Raw genomic sequence first — 20,185 nt, forward strand, 5'->3', positions numbered from 1 at the left:
CTGCTTTAGGAGTTGCTGTGAATGTGCCTGATGTATTGCCTGATCCATGGAGAAAAGCTCTGCTGTCTTCTTGTGGGTTGCCTGTAGTGTTCATCATATTTAGTTTGTGGTTCCTTCGCAGGAATCTTTGATGTCATTTGTCCATTCTGTGAAGATTGGTTTGGCTAAAATTAGAAAATGGTGTTTTTACTGAGCCTTGTAAACTACAGAAGATGCCAGTAGGCTGAAAGCAGTAATAAGATGGAGGGCTCTGATGTGGACATGCCTCTTGCTTGAGCCTGCCTTTCTTGGGACCATCAGACCCTGGGGTCCTGTTATGAAGGTACCCTTGTCAACTTTAATATTAACCCTATTGAAGCTCACTTTCTGCCATATTTTAGTCAACAAAGAATTAAGACAGTAAGGATTCCTTTCACATCTGAATGGACCGTGGTTTGCCCTTCCTGGCATTTGCACACCCACCCAGCAGGCATGGGCCACTGATATTTTGTCTCCTTCATTCACAGTGCTTTTCATGGCTTGGTTTCCTGCAAATGGAAAAGTTAGTTTTCATTGTTTTGAACATTATCCAAAAATTGGTCTAAACTACACGTCCTGTGTTTTAGGAGCAAGCTGAAGAAGAAAAGACCAGGGATGGTGCAACCTCTTTTAGTCACAGTAATCATCACTGCCCTTTACTGTTTTAGTTTACAAAGAGCAATAATTTTTAAGTGAAGTTTTGATTAGATAGTTGTTTTAGGCTTATTAATTTGAATCTCTAAGAATGCTATTCTTACCAGAGATGGGTTCTTGGTTTGGTCATGAGAAAGAACTCAAGAACAGATGCAAAAAACAGTTGAGCTTTAGAAATTTATTTGTAGAATAAGATTTTAAAGAAAGTGAGAGTACATGCCTGAGAGTTGAGTGTGGGCAGACCCAGAGGAGGTTGCCTTGAGGAAACAATAGGGAGCCTTTTTATGTAAAGGGAGATGAATATTCACTAAGTGGAAATAGGTTTCAAATGGAACAGGAAAGGTCTTCTTGGAGTTTGGGCTTGCTCTACCCTCATGTTGGGTGGGGGAGTTTTTGGGTTTATTTGCTTTTTATTGGAACTGTCATGGCATGAGGAGGCATGACTTTTACTGCACTAATGAGTGTATGATGTATTTGGGGGTGAAGTTTGGATCAACTTCTCCATGTTGGAACCAGATGGTTTCAGCCATTCAGTTATCTACACTGTAACTCCCCACATCCTGCAAGAAAGAACAGATTACATGGAATGTGTAGAATGGAGGTATTCAGCCAAATGTAAAATACCCACTCCCCTATCCCCCATATCCTGCTCTTGTCTGGCCTCTAAGAGTATCACTGAAAGTATGTTACATGCTATTCTGTAGACTTCATCAGTAACATCTAAGATTTTAAAATATGTACATCAAGAAAGTCTGAAGCTCTTACCTCATCTATTTGCCTTTTAAAAATGTTTTAAGCAAAATGACTTCTGATTTGTACACTTACTCTGTAAACCAAAAAATGAGATGCTGCTTAGTTTATTTGTAAGCTTGTCCCAGATTGGTTTAATTTTTTAATGATTGAATTCATACTTGGTATTGAAGTCACGTTTTAGAGGAGAAGGTACATTGCAGAAGATGAATAGCCCTCAATTTGGCTGTTAATAACATCAATAGGCTTTAGGTAATAGCTTTTTAATATTCAGCTAATTCTCTGATGCTTTTAATAATTTTTTCTGAGGAACATTATGTTTACTAGGTTCCTCCCATCACCAAGTTCCCCCCACATACCCCATTACAGTCACTGTCCTTCAGTGTAGTAAGATGTTGTAGAATCACTATTTGTCTTCTCTGTGTTGCACAGCCCTCTCTGTGCACCCCCCCAACATTATACATGCTAATCATAATGTCCCCTTTCTTCCCCCCCCCATTATCCCTTCCTTCCCACCCATCCTCCCTAGTCCCTTTCCCTTTGGTAACTGTTAGCCCACTCTTGGGTTCTGTGAGTCTGCTGCTGTTTTGCTCCTTCAGTTTTTTCTTTGTTCTTTTTTTTCTTTTTTTAATTTTAATTTTATTTTGGTATCATTAATCTACAATTACATAAAGGACATTATGTTTACTAGGCTCCCCCCTTCACCAAGTTCCCCCCACATACCCATTCACAGTCACTGTCCATCAACTTAGTAAGATGCTTTAAAATCACAACTTCTCTTCTCTGTGTTGCACAGCCCTCCCCATGCCCCCCCACACTATACATGTTAATCGTAATGCCCCCTTTCTTTTTTCCCGCCGTTATCCCTCCCTTCCCACCCATCCTCCCCAGTCCCTTTCCCTTTGGTAACTGTTAGTCCATTCTTGGGTTCTGTGCTTCTGCTGCTGTTTTGCTCCTTCAGTTTTCTTTTGTTCTTATACTCCACATATGAGTGAAATCATTTGGTACTTGTCTTTCTCCGCCTGGCTTATTTCACTGAGCATAATACCCTCTAGCTCCATCCATGTTGTTGCCAATGGTAGGATCTGTTTTTTTCTTATAGCTGAGTAATATTCCATTGTGTATATGTACCACATCTTCTTTATCAATTCATCTACTGATGGACATTTAGGTTGCTTCAATATCTTGGCTATTGTAAATAGTGCTGTGATAAACATAGGGGTGCATCTGCTTTTTTCAAACTGGAGTGCTGCATTCCTAGGGTAAATTCCTAGAGGTGGAATTCATGGGTCAAATGGTATTTCTATTTTGAGCATTTTGAGGAACCTCCATACTGCTTTCCACAATGGTTGAACTAATTTACATTCCCACCAGCAGTGTAGGAGGGTTCCCCTTTCTCCACAACCTTGCCAACATTTGTTGTTGTTTGTCTTTTCGATGGTAGGGATCCTTACTGGTGTGAGATGATATCTCATTGTGGTTTTAATTTGCATTTCTCTAATGACAAGCGATGTGGAGCATTTTTTCATGTGTCTGTTGGCCATCTGAATTTCTTCTTTAGAGAACTGTCTATTCAGTTCCTCTGCCCATTTTTTAGTTGGATTATTTCCTTTTTGTTTGTTGAGGTGTGTGAGCTCTTTATATATTTTGGAGGTCAACCCTTTGTTGGATCTGTCATTTATGAATATATTCTCCCCTACTGTAGGATACCTTTTTGTTCTATTGATGGTGTCCTTTGTTGTACAGAAACTTTTCAGCTTGAAATAGTCCCATTTGTTCATTGTTGCTTTTGTTTCCCTTGCCAGGGGAGATATGTTCAAGAAGAAGTCACTCATGTTTTTGTCTAAGAGATTGTTGCCTATGTTTTTTTCTAAGAGTTTTATGGTTTCATGACTTACGTTCAGGTCTTTGATCCATTTAGAATTTACTTTTGTGTATGGGGTTTGACAGTGATCCAGTTTCATTCTCTTACATGTAGCTGTCCAGTTTTGCCAGCACCCTCTGTTGAAGAGACTGTCATTTCCACATTGTATGTCCATGGCTCCTTTATCAAATATTAGTTGACCATATATGTTAGGGTTAATGTTTGGAGTCTCTATTTTGTTCCATTGGTTTGTGACTCTGTTGTTGTTCCAGTACCAAATTGTCTTGATTACTGTGGCTTTGTAGTAGAGCTTGAAGTTGGGGAGTGAGATCCCCCCCCACTTTATTCTTCCTTCTCAGGATTGCTTTAGCTATTTGGGGTCTTTGGTGTTTCCATATGAATTTTTGAACTATTTGTTCCAGTTTATTGAAGAATGCTGTTGGTAATTTGATAGGGATTGCATCAAATCTATATATTGCTTTGGACAGGATGCCCATTTTGATGATATTAATTCTTCCTAGCCAGGAGCATGGGATGAGTTTCCATTTGTTAGTGACCTCTTTAATTTCTCTTAAGAGGGTCTTAAAGTTTTCAGGGTATAGGTCTTTCACTTCCTTGGTTAGGTTTATTCCTAGGTATTTTATTCTTTTTGATGCTATTGTGAATGAAATTGTCTTCCTTATTTCTCTTTCTATTAGTTTATTGTTAGTGTATAGGCAAGCCACAGATTTCTGTGTGTTAATTTTGTATCCTGCAACTTTGCTGAATTCCGATATTAGCTGTAGTAGTTTCAGAGTGAAGTCTTTAGCGTTTTTTATGTACAATATCATGTCATCTGCAAATAGTGACAGTTCAACTTCTTCTTTACCAATCTGGATTCTTTGTATTTCTTTGTTTTGTCTAATTGCCGTGGCTAGGACCTCCAGTACTATGCTGAATAACAGTGGGGAGAGTGGGCATCCCTGTCTTGTTCCTGATCGCAGAGGAAAAGCTTTCAGCTTCTCGCCATTCAGTATGATGTTGGCTGTGGGTTTATCATATATGGCCTTTATTTTGTTGAGGTACTTGCCCTCTAACCCGTTTTGCTGAGAGTTTTTATCATGAATGGATGCTGAATTTTGTCAAATGCTTTTTCAGCATCTATGGAGATGATCATGTGGTTTTTGTCTTCTTTTTGTTGATGTGGTGGATCATGTTAATTGATTTTTGAATGTTGTACCATCCTTGCATCCCTGGGATGAATCCCACTTGGTCATAGTGTATGATCCTCTTGATGTAGTTTTGAATTCGGTTTGCTAATACTTTGTTGAGTATATTTGCATCTACGTTCATCAGGGATATTGGTCTGTAGTTTTCTTTTTTGGTGGGGTCTTTGCCTGGATTTGGTAGTAGGGTGATGTTAGCTTCATAGAATGAGTTTTGGAGGATTCCCTCCTCTTCTGTTTTTTGGAAAACTTTAAGGAGAATGGGTATTATGTCTTCTCTGTATATGTCTGATAAAATTCCGAGGTAAATCCATCTGGCCCGGGGGTTTTATTCTTGGGTAGTTTTTTTATTACTGCTTCAATTTCGTTGCTGGTAATTGGTCTGTTTAGATTTTCTGTTTCTTTTTGGGTCAGTCTTGGAAGGTTATATTTTTGTAGGAAGTTGTCCATGTCTCCTAGGTTTTGCAGCTTGTTAGCATATAGGTTTTCATAGTACTCTCTAATTATTCTTTGTATTTCTGTGGGGTCCATCGTGATTTTTCCTTTCTCGTTTCTGATTCTGTAGATGTGTGTTGACTCTCTTTTTCTCTTAATAAGTCTGGCTAGAGGCTTATCTATTTTGTTTATTTTCTCGAAGAACCAGCTCTTGGTTTCATTGATTTTTGCTATTGTTTTATTCTTCTCAATTTGATTTATTTTCTCTCTTATCTTTATTATGTCCCTCCTTCTGCTGACCTTAGGCCTCATTTGTTCTTCTTTTTCCAATTTTGGTACTTTGACATTAGACCATTCATTTGGGATTGTTCTTCCTTCTTTAAATATGCCTGGATTGCTATATACTCTCCTCTTAAGACTGCTTTTGCTGTATCCCACAGTAGTTGGGGCTTTGTGTTGTTGTTGTCATTTGTTTCCATATATTGCTGGATCTCCATTTTAATTTGGTCATTGATCCATTGATTATTTATGAGCATGTTGTTAAGCCTCCATGTGTTTGTGAGGCTTTTTGCTTTCTTTGTACCATTTATTTCTAATTTTATGCCTTTGTGGTCTAAAAAGTTGGCTGGTAGAATTTCAATCTTCTTGAATTTACTGAGGCCCTTTTTGTGGCCTAGTATGTGGTCTATTCTGGAGAATGTTCCATGTACACTTGAGAAGAATGTGTATCTTGTTGCTTTTGGATGTAGAGTTCTATAGATGTCTGTTAGGTCCTTCTGTTCTAGTGTGTTGTTCAGTGCCTCTGTGTCCTTACTCATTTTCTGTCTTGTGGATCTGTCCTTTGGAGTGAGTTGTGTGTTGAAGTCTCCAAAAATGAATGCATTGCATTTATTTCCTCCTTTAATTCTGTGAGTATTTGTTTCACATATGTTGGTGCTCCTGTATTGGGTGCATATATATTTGTAATGGTTATATTCTCTTGTTGGACTGAGCCCTTTTTTTCTTTATGTAATGATCTTCTTTATCTTTTATTACTTTCTTTGTTTTGAGGTCTATTTTGTCTGATACTCGTATTGCAACACCTGCTTTTTTCTCTGTGTTGTGTGCATGAAATATCTTTTTCTTTCCCTTGACTTTATGTCTGTGCATGTCTTTGGGTTTGAGGTGATTCTCTTGTAAGCAGCATATGGATGGGTCTTGCTTTTTTATCCATTCTATTACTCTGTGTCTTTTGATTGGTGCATTCAGTCCATTTACATTTAGGGTGATTATTGAAAGATATGTACTTATTGCCATTGCAGGCCTTAAGTTTGTGGTTACCAAAGGTTCATGGTTAGCTTCTTTACTATCTTACTGTCTAACTTAACTCACTTATTGAGCTATTATAAACACTTGTCTTATGATTCTTTATTTCTCTCCCTTCTTATTCCTCCTCCTCCATTCTTCATATGTTCAGTGTTTTGTTCTGTTCTCTTTTTAGGAGTGTTCCCATCTAGAGCAGTCCCTCTAAGATGCCCTGTAGAGGTGGTTTGTGGGAGGCAAATTCCCTCAACTTTTGTTTGTCTGGGAATTGTTTAATCCCTCCTTCATATTTAAATGATAATTGTGCTGGATACAGTATTCTTGGTTCGAGGCCCTTCTCTTTCATTGCATTAAGTATATCATGCCATTCTCTTCTGGCCTATAAGGTTTCTTTTGAGAAATCTGATGATAGCCTGATGGGTTTTCCTTTGTAGGTGACCTTTTTTTCTCTCTGGCTGCCTTTAATACTCTGTCCTTGTCTTTGATCTTTGCCATTTTAATTATTATGTGTCTTGGTGTTGCCCTCCTTGGATCCCTTGTCATGGGAGTTCTGTGTACCTCTGTGGTCTGAAAGGTCATTTCCTCCCCTAGTTTTGGGAAGTTTTCAGCAATTATTTCTTCAAAGACACTTTCTATCCCTTTTTCTCTCTCTTCTTCTTCTGGTACCCCTATAATGCGGATATTGTTCCATTTCGATTGGTCACTCAGCTCTCTTAAAATTCTTTCATTCCTGGAGATCCTTTTATCTCTCTCTCTGCATCAGCTTCTCTCTGTTCCTGTTCTCTGTTTTCTAGTCCATTAATGGTCTCTTGCATCTCGCCAATTCTGCTTTGAAGTCTTTCCAGAGCTTGTTTTATTTCTGTATTCTCCCTCCTTAGTTCTTGCATATTTCTTTGCAAGTCCATCATCATGGTTATGACTTTTGTTTTGAATTCTTTTTCAGAAAGATTGGTTAAATCTATCTCCCCAGGTTCCTTCTCAGGGGAAGATGTAGAGGATTTCGAAGATATATGGGTTAGTCTTGTCTGGATCGTATTTTTTTGCCTTTTCATGTTGATAGGTGCAGTGGTATGCTGTTGTCTCATCTGTCAGCTGGGAGAGCCATGACTCTTTCCATTTGCTCCTGGCCTTTCTTTACTGGTACAACTGCGACCCCTGGTGGGTTGTGTTGGTCAATTTCGTGTAGACTGGGTCTCTGTATCTTGCCTGGCTGGTATGATAGAAGCTCCCTTGCTGTGGGTGTGGCCATCCTCAGGCTGCAGCCCTGCTATGGTGGGGCCCTGGAGGGATAATGGACGGGGGCTGTTTGGCTGTTTACCTCCGTGAGGGGGTCTCAGAGCTGATGCCTAGGGAGTCAGTGCACCCAGAGTTCCCTGGAATTTCGAGCTGCTGGACTGTGACCTAGGATGCTTCCATCCAGCAGTGGGGTCCCTGTCCCTTTAAGACTTTCAAAAATCACTTGTTTTTCTTTGTCCCAGGGGTGCCGGCTGTGGTACCCCCTCACAGGTCTTACTGTCCTGCTTCCCTAGTTTCCAGCACCCCACAGATGCACTGTGTGTCTGCGCTCTGGTGCGGATGGCTAGGGCTGGGTGTTTAGCAGTCCTGGGCTCCCTGTCCCTCCCCACTCCGACTCCTCTCCTCCCGCCAGGAGCTGGGGTGAGGGGCCTCGGGTCCCGCCGGGCTGCGGCTTGTATCTCACCCCTTTCACCAGTTGCTGGGTTCTCACTGGTGTGGATGTGGTCTCGCTGTTGTCCTGTGTCTTCTGGTCTCTCTTTTAGGGATAGTTATATTTGTTGTATTTTCAAAAATATATATGTTTTTTGGAGGAGATTCCCACTGTCCTCTTCACGCTGCCATCTTTCCCTTTTTCCTTCTTTTTCTTTGTTCTTATACTTCACATATGAGTGAAATAATTTGATACTTGTCTTTTTCTGCCTGGGTTATTTCACTGAGCATAGTACCCTCTAGCTCCATCCATGTTGTTGCAAATGGTGGGATTTGTTTTCTTCTTATGGCTGAATAATATTCCATTGTGTATATGTACCACATCTTCTTTATCCATTCATCTACTAATGGACACTTATATTCCTTCCATTTCTTGGTTATTGTGAATAGTTCTGATGCTTTTAATTTAAACCAATAAATGCAGATGTTATTTCCCTGGAATTTATATTCCATATGTTTTGTCATTATTGCTATATAATCAGACAACTGTTACTAAGTTTTTTACAGGATGCAGTTGAATGTCCACCATTTTTATTCTTAATGAAAATGAATGTCCACTCTTTTATTTTTAATGGGAAGGATGCATATAAATTTGAAATTATTTTCTAATGTACCTTGAGTATTTGTTGAGTAAGCTTCTTATAAATAGTGGAAACAACTAAAAATATCTTGCAAAAGTTACAAACAAAAATTGAAAATTTTCTTAAAAGACCATTTTATATTGCTTAGCTTTGGGACAAAATGTTGAAAATTTGTGATCTTATACCTAAATGGTTTTTAAAATACAAATTGTTTTCAATTTTAAGCAAAATATGCTGCTTTAAATTTCTTCTCTGGCTGTTACCCCAGACCCATTATGTTCTTTGTTGAAAAAGCATACTGGAATGCAGTGATGTTATAATTATGTAACTTATTGTTCAGCTCCATTGAAATGCATTTCAGTTATGTAATACTGGTATTCAAGAAATAAATTTGGACTGTACCTGGTCCTAACAGCAGGGGTTTTTTTGTTTTTTTTTTTTTTAATGTCTTTTTCTTCTTCTCACAGAGAGGTTTGATTTATTATGTTGTTGTTCTCCCCTGCAGCTGTATTTTCACACTAATGTAAATTGTTTTAGGTTCTCTCACTCCATGGTTGCAGTATTTATTCTACAAAAAGAAAAGCTGAGTTACACCAACAATTTAAAAATGTTCAGTCCACAAAACTAAAGTTTCTTAGCAATTTAATATCTATAATTTCATTTTAACGAAGTATATATTTCTCTTGAATAGTTTTGCAGTTTAACAGAAAGTAACTTTTTGCCCTTGTTCTTCCATTGTGAGACTCATTTTGTAGCTAGTGGTCATTGTCAGGTCTCACCCTTCAGCTGACTCCTCCAATCTGATTTTGCTGTTACTATTTCCCTCCCTGCTGTGGAACATAGCTAGGAGGATGAGGTCTGCTTGTGAGTACAGATGCTGCACATTGCTAGTTGAAATGCAAATTTAATTATTTCAGGGGATTTTGAGTTAATGTATATTTTTAGTGGTATAAAAGAATCTATTATTCCCTAAAATGCCTGTTGTTCTGGAATTATAATGAGGATTTTCTTCTTATAGTTCCTGAAAATAGTTTAATCTTCTCTGTAGGCTGTTGGCAAAACAAGAGAGATCTAGTCACTTATGTCTTAAAAATAATAACAAGAGTAAATGAAAGCTATGTACACATACATATTTATATGTGAACAGAAAATTATAATGAAAAATAAACACTTCATTCTTAGTCATGATTTACAACAAGCAAGGTATTTGGAAATCATTACAAAGTAACTTACTAAATGCCCATTCTAAGCCATTTACATTGACCCCTGTGTTATAGGTGATAAAACCTTAAGAAGCCATTTGACTTCTTTAGGTGAACTTAAGTAGTTAGTGGTGGATCCAGAATTTGAATCTGCAACTAGCAAGTTCTAAACCTAACGTTCTGTCCACTTTAACTGTATTTCTTCTACTTTTAACATTTTCCTTTCTCTGTAGCTTTTAAGACAAAGATAGAGAAACCTGGACTCTTGCTTAGAAAAAGGATGGAAAAAAATAACTGCTTATAGTTAAGTGGTAATGGTATCTAGTATAGACCTGTGTGTCCTTGGGGCTTGGTTGAACTAGGCTCTTCTGGCACAGTCATGCCCAAGAGTAATTTTTTTGTTCTTTTGGAAACTCACTGAGCTGTATTATTCCTGGTGATTGAAAAAAATTAACAACTGTCTTAGATACCCCTAAGAGAAAGCTTTGAACTATTATCTGTTAATAACTATGTTTGATCAAAGTCATAGAATTAGTGTTGTCAATCAGTGTAATCCCAGACTTCAACATTTGTCACCAAAATAAAAACAAGTGATTTCTTCAATTGGACAAGTGATCTGGCCTTTTCCCTTATAAATTTTAAGTGTTCTTTTTAACTAATGCTAATATTTGGTTCAGTGTTGGGGCAGTGAGATCTTTATAAACATAAAAACACTGAAAGGAATTATAAAGGAAAATGAAATGGATACACATACAAATTAAACTCTACATAAAAGGACATCTAATAATAACATTCAATAATAAAATTAAAATAGAAAAAACAAACTAGTAGATATGGGTCACAACTATAACTGACAGAAGATCCATAACATATAAAGGGATTAGAAAAAACAATCAGACACACTAAGCTGTCAGTGCAAAAACAGACAAAGGGAATAAGGAGGTAATTCATGAAAAAGGAAATAAAAGTGTCAAAAATAAATATATTAAATATATTTAGTTTCAATATAAAGCAAAGACATACCAATTTAAGAGTAATGATGAACATTTTGAAACTTCCAAACTGACTATTCAAAAAAATGTTACTACCCCTTGCTGGTAAGATGGTGAAGACTGGCTCTCAGTACATTGTGACACAAGTATAAGTTGGTTCTGTCGTTTTGGAGGAGATGATTGATAGTATTTCTCAAACATGTTAAACATTTCCTTCATCTCAGGAACTCCACTTTTTGAATTTCTCCTAATGAAATAAACATGTGCATTGTATTTATGCATATGTATAAGTATGTACATTACATTTATGTGTATGTGTTAATCGTGGTACTAATTATGAATGGACAAGTGTTGAAAATAATCTAAGTGTCCAACATATTTGGAGTAGGTAAAACGTTGTGGTACAATTGAGTTTAGACAGTTGTGTTGTCACTTAAATGTTTTTGAAGAAGTTTAGCATTGGAGGGAGAACTTATGATAACATAAAGGAAAAAGAACCCTCAGGAGATTACTCTTGATGATTGTTGAGAAAAAGTCACATACCTATCCAACAGAAAGAAAGATGTTAACAATTGTTACCTCTCTATGCTTTGAGATAAAAAGCATATTTTCTGTTTTCTGAGTATTGTTTTACAATTAGTAGGTAATCATGGTGTCATCAGACAGATACTAAAAATGTTTAGAAACTCCTCAACATAAAAAGCTTCAATTTGTGGAGTGGAGGGTGTTTTTTGAATATCTGTTCTTTGATTTCTTTCTTTTTTTTGTAAATAGATTTTTCATTTTGGAATAATTTAGATTTAGAGAAAAGTTGCAGTACAGTACAGGGATAGTCCTATATACACTTTACCCAGTTTCTCCTAACATTGTTATCTTTTATGACCATAGAATATTTGTCAAAACTACAAAGTTAACACTGGTACACCACTATTCACTAAATCTCATGCTTTATTCAAATTTCCCCAGTTTGGGTACTAATGTCCTTTTTCTGTTCCAAGATCCAGCCCAGAATATCACTTTGCATTATCACTGCATGTAGATGTCTTCCATCTTCTTCTCTTACTTTGTTATCTGGTGGCCAGAAGTCACCACTAGCATATATGGTCCCTGAGATGCATTATTTCCTTACTGCCTTCAACTCCTCCTATCTCCACCATCTGGCATCTGCACTCAGTCATTCCCAGGGGACTCCTCTCTGCTTAGCTCGCCAGAGCCTCACGGATAGTCACTAACATTTTGTTAATTGGAGCCAGGGACCTTCAAATCATTGGAAGCTTTCATGCCCCTATTTTTCTTACTCTTTATATTTCACTTAGACATTAAAACAGGACTCTTCTTTGTTCCCTGATGGAGTCCACCTCTCCCGTGGTCCCTCATGCTGTAGCACCATCGCCACCCTGGAGTCAGTGTAGAATTCTGCAGCCATGGGTTACTCCTCCTCCTCATTTACCCCTGAGTCCACCCAAACAGTCATCAGTGTTTCTGTACTCATCTTTGTTATCTTTGTAATAATATCTCCCAATATAGAGCTGTGTCCATTTGCCTTTCCATTGTTTAGTGTTTTTATACCCTATCTTCCCCAACAAAAATTTATCTGAAATTCTGTCAGTAGAGTGCCTTGAATCCCTTCTCACTAGAGGCTTCTTACCATCTGACACTTGCCTGTCATCTGTCAACCGCACCTCCTACCGTTTTTCTCCAGCTGTGCAGAACATGGAGTTCAGACCTTCTGTCTAAGGAGTTTCCTCTGCCTGGTCGGTTCTTCTGGCTTTAGTTAGCTGGCTGCTACAACCTCATCATCTCCCCTACTTCCCTTATTTCATATTTGTCTCCATATTCTATTTTCTCTCAGCATATCTTAGAACATTGGTTTTAAAAAATTGTTTACAAAATATGCTTTTTCTCCCCCTTAAGTTAGGTGTCTTTTTAAAAGACATGCAATCATGTCCAATCTGCCAGTAGGATCTATTGTTTAGTGTACTAAAGTAATAATTTACTAAAGCTCTGAAGTATTAATTAGCTAAATGGCCTGAAGAAGAATTAACACAGCTTCCAAAAGTGCTTAAATTACTTTGAGGGAGTAGATTTGGTGCTGGGGGATATGGCTCATTAAGTGACTGAAAGATTCAAAGGCCCCTTGAGCATTACCCCAGGAGTATTCTGTTGGTAACTAGTTTACTTCCTGGGTGTAATGACAGAAGTACTTCCTTGCAAAATAACTATATGTTAGTATAGTACATAGAACTAATGTCTGGATTTTTAAAACTTTGTGAGAAGTCTGTTCGTTCACACCAAGGTATTCTTTTTTTTTTTTTTTTTTTTTATTGACAACAGTATTACATTACATTAGTTTCAGGTGTACAACACAGTGATTCAACATTTATATACATGATAATTCTAGGTACCAGCTATCACCATACCAAGTTGTTACAATATTTTGACTATATTCCTTATGCTATACATTACATCCCGGTTACTTATTTATTTTACAATTGGAAGTGTGTTTATATATATATATATATATATATATATATATATATGTATATATATATATATATATATATTTTTTTTTTTTTTGTGAGGGCATCTCTCATATTTATTGATCAAATAGTTGTTAACAACAATAAATTTCTGTATAGGGGGGTCAATACTCAATGCACAATCATTAATCCACCCGAAGCCTAATTTTCGTCAGTCTCCAATCTTCTGATGCATAATGAACAAATTCTTACATGGAGTACAAATTCTTACATAATGAATAAGTTACATGGTGAACAGTGCAAGGGCAGTCATCACAGAAGCTTTCGGTTTTGTTCATGCATTATGAACTATAAACAGTTCAAATATGAATATTCATTTGATTTTTAAACTCGATTTATATGTGGATACCACATTTCTCTCATTATTATTTTTAATAAAATGCTGAAGTGGTAGGTAGATACGAGATAAAGGTAGAAAACAGAGTTTAGTGTTGTAAGAGAGCAAATGTAGATGATCAGGTGTGTGCCTGTAGACTATGTGTTAATCCAAGCTAGACAAGGGCAATAAAACATCCACGTATGCAGAAGATTTCTCTCAGAACGGGGGGTGAGGTTGTAAGCCTCACCTCTGCTGCTCCCCATTTTCTCACCAGATGGCCCCCTGCGACTGTGCCTGTCTTAGGTTGTTCCTCCCTTGAGGAATCTTGCCCGTCTCTGGCTAACCAGTCATCTTCCGGGGCCATACAGGGAAATGTGAAGTTGGTAAGTGAGAGGGAAGCCTTATTGTTTGAAAAGGTTAGCTTTTTACTTCTTTGCATATTTATACCCTGTGGCTTCTATGCCCAGCATTTGTCTTGAGGTGTCTTTACCACTTGGAAGAATTATGATACTTGGTAAATTCGACATGTGGCACGAGTTCTATTTAAAGGTTGTGATTAGGTAGGAAGAAGAAAAGCTATAGAAGTAGCAGGCAGAAGAAAACCTGGGAAGATTGATTATTTCTTTGACATATCTTCTTGTAGAGTAACTTCAGCATGGATAGGTTTTAAACTACTAATTAAATTGTGCACACACATTAACATAATAGGAATATAGTTACCTAACCAAAGCATACCTGTAATTACCAGCCATCTCCAGTGAAGCCAAGAAAACCAGTTAGACACCTTAGGCATTTGTGAAAACTTATCTATGATATGGTGGATATTGTCCAACTGAACTTAAACAGTCTGAGAGAATTCAGATAAATTAGAACAACCCATTCCTGGGGACTGTTCACATCCCATATGTTCTTTTAACAATAAATAGTCTGTGGTTGTAAGATTTTGGAGTGCTACAATTTGCACTTCTCCTAATTCTTGGTTGAGTTCCAACAGTATAGATCCAGTCAAATTTGTTGTTTTACTGTATGCACAGGCCAGCTTAGATATCTCCTTCCTCATTCCCATGGCAAGTCCAGGAACTGGTGGGATGAGTGCATCTACACCTGTGGCAGTGCGTGGATCTTTGTTGGAGTTTTTTTTTTGCTGATCATCTTCTGTCATGAGTCTTCCCAAGAGTGCTGATGTTGGAAGTTCTTTTTCATATCGTATCTTAGTTCATTTTCGGGGTAGCCAAATTAGGCTTTGATCCTCTTTATAAACACAAACAGACCCTTTGCCTACACTTTTATATGCCGTTTATATCATTGTATAGAACTCATTGGAGGTCACCACAGTGGAACTGCTTTTTTTTTTTTTTAATCATTAATCTACACTTACATGATGAATACTTTGTTTACTAGGCTCTCCCCTATACCAGGTCCCCCCTATATACTCCTTTACAGTCACTGTCCAAAAGCGTAGCAAACTGTTGTAGAATCACTACTTGTCTTCTCTGTGTTATACAGCCCTCCCCTTTCTCCCAATCAGCTATGGATGCTAATCTTAATACCCCTCTTTTTCTGCCCCCCCTTATCCCTCCCTACACACCCATCCTCCCCAGTCCCTTTCCCTTTGGTACCTGTTAGTCCATTCTTGAGTTCTGTGATTCTGTTGCTGTTTTGTTCCTTCAGTTTTTCCTTTGTTCTTATATTCCACAGATGAGTGAAATCATTTGGTATTTCTCTTTCCCTGCTTGGCTTGTTTCACTGAGCATAATACCCTACAGCTCCATCCATGTTGCTGCAAATGGTTGGATTTGCCCTTTTCTTATGACTGAGTAGTATTCCATTGTGTATATGTACCACATCTTCTTTATCCATTCATCTATCGATGGACATTTAGGTTGCTTCCAATTCTTGGCTATTGTAAATAGTGCTGCGATAAACATAGGGGTACATTGGTCTTTCTCATACTTGATTGCTGCATTCTTAGGGTAAATTCCTAGGAGTGCAATTCCTGGGTCAAATGGTATGTCTGTTTTGAGCGTTTTGATGTACCTCCATACTGCTTTCCACAATGGTTGAACAAGTTTACATTCCCACCAGCAGTGTAGGAGGGTTCCCCTTTCTCCACAGCCTCGCCAACATTTGTTGTTGTTTGTCTTTTGGATGGCAGCCATCCTTACTGGTGTGAGGTGATACCTCATTGTAGTTTTAATTTGCATTTCTCTGATAATTAGCGATGTGGAGCATCTTTTCATGTGTCTGTTGGCCATCTGTATTTCTTTTTTGGGAACCGTCTGTTCAGTTCCTTTGCCCATTTTTTAATTGGGTTATTTGATTTTTGTTTGTTGAGGCGTGTGAGCTCTTTATATATTCTGGACATCAAGCCTTTATCGGATGTGTCATTTTCAAATATATTCTCCCATACTGTAGGGTTCCTTTTTGTTCTATTGATGGTGTCTTTTGCTGTACAGAAGCTTTTCAGCTTAATATAGTCCCACTTGTTCATTTTTGCTGTTGTTTTCCTTGCCCGGGGAGATATGTTCAAGAAGAGGTCACTCATGTTTATGTCTAAGAGGTTTTTGCCTATGTTTTCTTCCAAGAGTTTAATGGTTTCGTGACTTACATTCAGGTCTTTGTTCCATTTTGAGTTTACTTTTGTATATGGGGTTAGACAATGGTCCAGTTTCATTCTCCTACATGTAGCTGTCCAGTTTTGCCAGCACCATCTGTTGAAGAGACTGTCATTTCGTCATTGTATGTCCATGGCTTCTTTATCAAATATTAATTGACCATATATGTCTGGGTTAATGTCTGGTTTGTCTAGTCTGTTCCATTGGTCTGTGGCTCTGTTCTTGTGCTACTACCAAATTGTCTTGATTACTATGGCTTTATAATAGAGCTTGAAGTTGGGGAGTGAGATCCCCCCTACTTTATTCTTCTTTCTCAGGATTGCTTTGTCTATACGGGGTCTTTGGTGGTTCCATATGAATTTTTGAATTATTTGTTCCAGTTCATTGAAGAATGTTGCTGGTAGTTTCATAGGGATTGCATCAAATCTGTATATTGCTTTGGGCAGGATGGCCATTTTAACGATATTAATTCTTCCTAGCCACGAGCATGGGATGAGTTTCCATCTGTTAGTGTCCCCTTTAATTTCTCTTAAGAGTGACTTTTAGTTTTCAGAGTATAAGTCTTTCACTTCTTTGGTTAGGTTTATTCTAGGTATTTTATTTTTTCAATGCAATTGTGAATGGAGTTGTTTTCCTGATTTCTCTTTCTGTTGGTTCATTGTTGGTATTTAGGAAAGCCACAGATTTCTGTGTGTTGATTTTGTATCCTGCAACTTTGCTGTATTCTGATATCAGTTCTAGTAGTTCTGGGGTGGAGTCTTTAGGGTTTTTTATGTACAGTATCATGTCTTCTGCAAATAGTGACAGTTGAACTTCTTCTTTGCCAATCTGGATTCCTTGTATTTTTTTGTTTTGTCTGATTGCCGTGGCTAGGACCTCCAGTACTATGTTAAATAACAGTGGGGAGAGTGGGCATCCCTGTCTAGTTCCCGATCTCAGCAAAAATGCTTTCAGCTTCTCGCTGTTCAATATAATGTTGGCTGTGGGTTTTTCCTAGATGGCCTTTATTATGTTGAGGTACTTGCCCTCTATTCCCATTTTGCTGAGAGTTTTTATCATGAATGGATGTTGAACTTTGTCAAATGCTTTTTCAGCATCTATGGAGATGATCATGTGGTTTTTGTCTTTCTTTTTGTTGATGTGGTGGATGATGTTGATGGACTTTCGAATGTTGTGCCATCCTTGCATCCCTGGGATGAATCCCACTTGGTCATGGTGTACGATCCTTTTGATGTATTTTTGAATTCGTTTTGCTAAAATTTTGTTGAGTATTTTTGCGTCTACGTTCATCAGGGATATTGGTCTGTAGTTTTCTTTTTTGGTGGTGTCTTTGCCTGGTTTTGGTATTAGGGTGATGTTAGCTTCATAGAATGAGTTTGGGAGTATCCCCTCCTCTTCTATTTCTTGGAAAACTTTAAGGAGAATGGGTATTATGTCTTCCCTGTATGTCTGATAAAATTCTGAGGTAAATCCATCTGGCCCGGGGGTTTTGTTCTTTGGTAGTTTTTTGATTACCGCTTCAATTTCATTGCTGGTAATTGGTCTGTTTAGATTTTCTGTTTCTTTCTGGGTCAGTCTTGGAAGGTTGTATTTTTCTAGGAAGTTGTCCATTTCTCCTAGGTTTCCCAGCTTGTTAGCATATAGGTTTTCATAGTAGTCTCTAATAATTCTTTGTATTTCTGCGGGGTCCGTCGTGATTTTTCCTTTCTCGTTTCTGATACTGTTGATTTGTGTTGACTCTCTTTTCCTCTTAATAAGTCTGGCTAGAGGCTTATCTATTTAGTTTATTTTGTCGAAGAACCAGCTCTTGGTTTCATTGATTTTTGCTATTGTTTTATTCTTCTCAATTTTATTTATTTCTTCTCTGATCTTTATTATGTCCCTCCTTCTGCTGACCTTAGGCCTCATTTGTTCTTCTTTTTCCAATTTCGATAGTTGTGACATTAGACCGTTCATTTGGGATTGCTCTTCCTTTTTTAAATATTCTTGGATTGCTATATACTTTCCTCTTAAGACTGCTTTTTCTGTGTCCCAGGGAAGTTGGGTCTTAGTGTTGTTGTTGTCATTTGTTTCCATATATTGCTGGATCTCCATTTTGATTTGGTCATTGATCCATTGATTGTTTAGGTACGTGTTGTTTAGCCTCCATGTGTTTTTGAGCCTTTTTGCTTTCTTTGAACAGTTTATTTCTAGTTTAATGCCTTTGTGGTCTGAAAAGTTGGTTGGTAGGGTTTCAATCTTTTGGAATTTACTGAGGCTCTTTTTGTGTCCTAGTATGTGGTCTATTCTGGAGAATGTTCCATGTGCACTTGAGAAGAATGTGTATCCTGTTGCTTTTGGATGTAGAGTTCTAAGGATGTCTATTAGGTCCATCTGTTCTAGTGTGTTGTTCAGTGCCTCTGTGTCCTTACTTATTTTCTGTCTGGTGGATCTGTCCTTTGGGGTGAGTGGTGTGTTGAAGTCTCCTAGAATGAATGCATTGCATTCTATTTCCTCCTTTAGTTCTATTAATATTTGTTTCAGGTATGTTGGTGCTCCTGTATTGGGTGCATATATATTTATAATGGTTATATCCTCTTGATGGACTGAGCCCTTTATCATTATGTAATGTCCTTCTTTGTCTTTTGTTACTTTCTTTATTTTGAAGTCTGTTTTGTCTGATACCAGAATTGCAACACCTGCTTTCTTCTGTCTGTTGTTTGCTTGAAATATCTTTTTCCATCCCTTGACTTTAAGTCTGTGCGTGTCTTTGGGTTTAAGGTGAGTCTCTTGTAAGCAGCATATGGATGGATCTTGCTTTTTTATCCATTCTATTACTCTGTGTCTTTTGATTGGTGCATTCAGTCCGTTTTCATTTAGGGTGATTATTGAAAGGTATGAATTTATTGCCATTGCAGGCTTTAAGTTTGTGGTTACCAAAGGTTTAGGGTTAGGTTCTTTACTATCTTACTCTCTGACTTAACTCACTTGTTGAGCTATTATAAACACTGTCTGATGATTCTTTATTTCTCTCCCTTCTTATTCCTCCTCCTCCCTTCTTCATATGTTGGGTGTTTTGTTGTGTGCTCTTTTTAGGAGTGCTCCCATCTAGAGCAGTCCCTGTAGGATGCCCTGTAGAGGTGGTTTGTGGGAGGCAAATTCCCTCAACTTTTGCTTGTCTGGGAATTGTTTAATCCCTCCTTCATATTTAAATGATATTCGTGCTGGATACAGTAGTCTTGTTTCGAGGCCCTTCTGTTTCATTTCATTAAGTATATCCTGCCATTCTCTTCTGGCCTGTAGGGTTTCTGTTGAAAAGTCTGATGATAGCCTGAGGGTTTTCCTTTGTAGGTAGGTAACCTTTTTTTTCTCTCTGGCTGCCTTTAATACTTTGTCCTTGTCTTTGATCTTTGCCATTTTAATTATTATGTGTCTTGGTGTTGCCCTCCTTGGATCCCTTGTCATGGGAGTTCTGTGTACCTCTGTGGTCTGAGAGGCCATTTCTTCCCCTAGTTTGGGGAAATTTTCAGCAATTATTTCTTCAAAGACATTTTCTATCCCCTTTTCTCTCTCTACTTCTTCTGGAATACCTATAATTCTTATATTGTTCCTTTTCGTTTGGTCACTCAGCTCTCTTAAAATTCTTTCATTCCTGGAGATCCTTTTATCTCTCTCTGCATCAGCTTCTCTGCATTCCTGTTCTCTGTTTTCTAGTACATTAATGGTCTCTTGCATCTCGTCCATTCTGTTTTGAAGTCCTTCCAGAGCTTGTTTTATTTCTGAATTCTCCTTCCTTAGTTCTTGCATATTTCTCTGCAAGTCCATCAGCATGGTTATGACTTTTGTTTTGAATTCTTTTTCAGGAAGACTGGCTAAATCTATCTCCCCAGATTCCTTCTCAGGGGAAAATGTATCAGATGCCGAAGCTGTCTGGGTTAGTCTTGTCTGGATCATATTTTTTTGCCTTTTCATGTTGACAGGTGCTATTGACTGTCAGCTGGGAG

General features: G+C 37.8%; 1 protein-coding gene across 1 annotated transcript in view; it reads left to right on the forward strand.

Moving 5' to 3' along the window:
* Positions 1 to 20,185, forward strand: part of L3MBTL4 (L3MBTL histone methyl-lysine binding protein 4) — a 503,654-nt gene that overhangs the window by 75,014 nt on the left and 408,455 nt on the right. Inside the window, 1 exon segment of the mRNA XM_057504056.1 lies at positions 606 to 657. Coding sequence (XP_057360039.1) covers positions 606 to 657 — 52 coding nt within the window.

Source organism: Manis pentadactyla, chromosome 6 (genome assembly GCF_030020395.1).
Source record: "Manis pentadactyla isolate mManPen7 chromosome 6, mManPen7.hap1, whole genome shotgun sequence".
NCBI lineage: Eukaryota > Metazoa > Chordata > Mammalia > Pholidota > Manidae > Manis > Manis pentadactyla.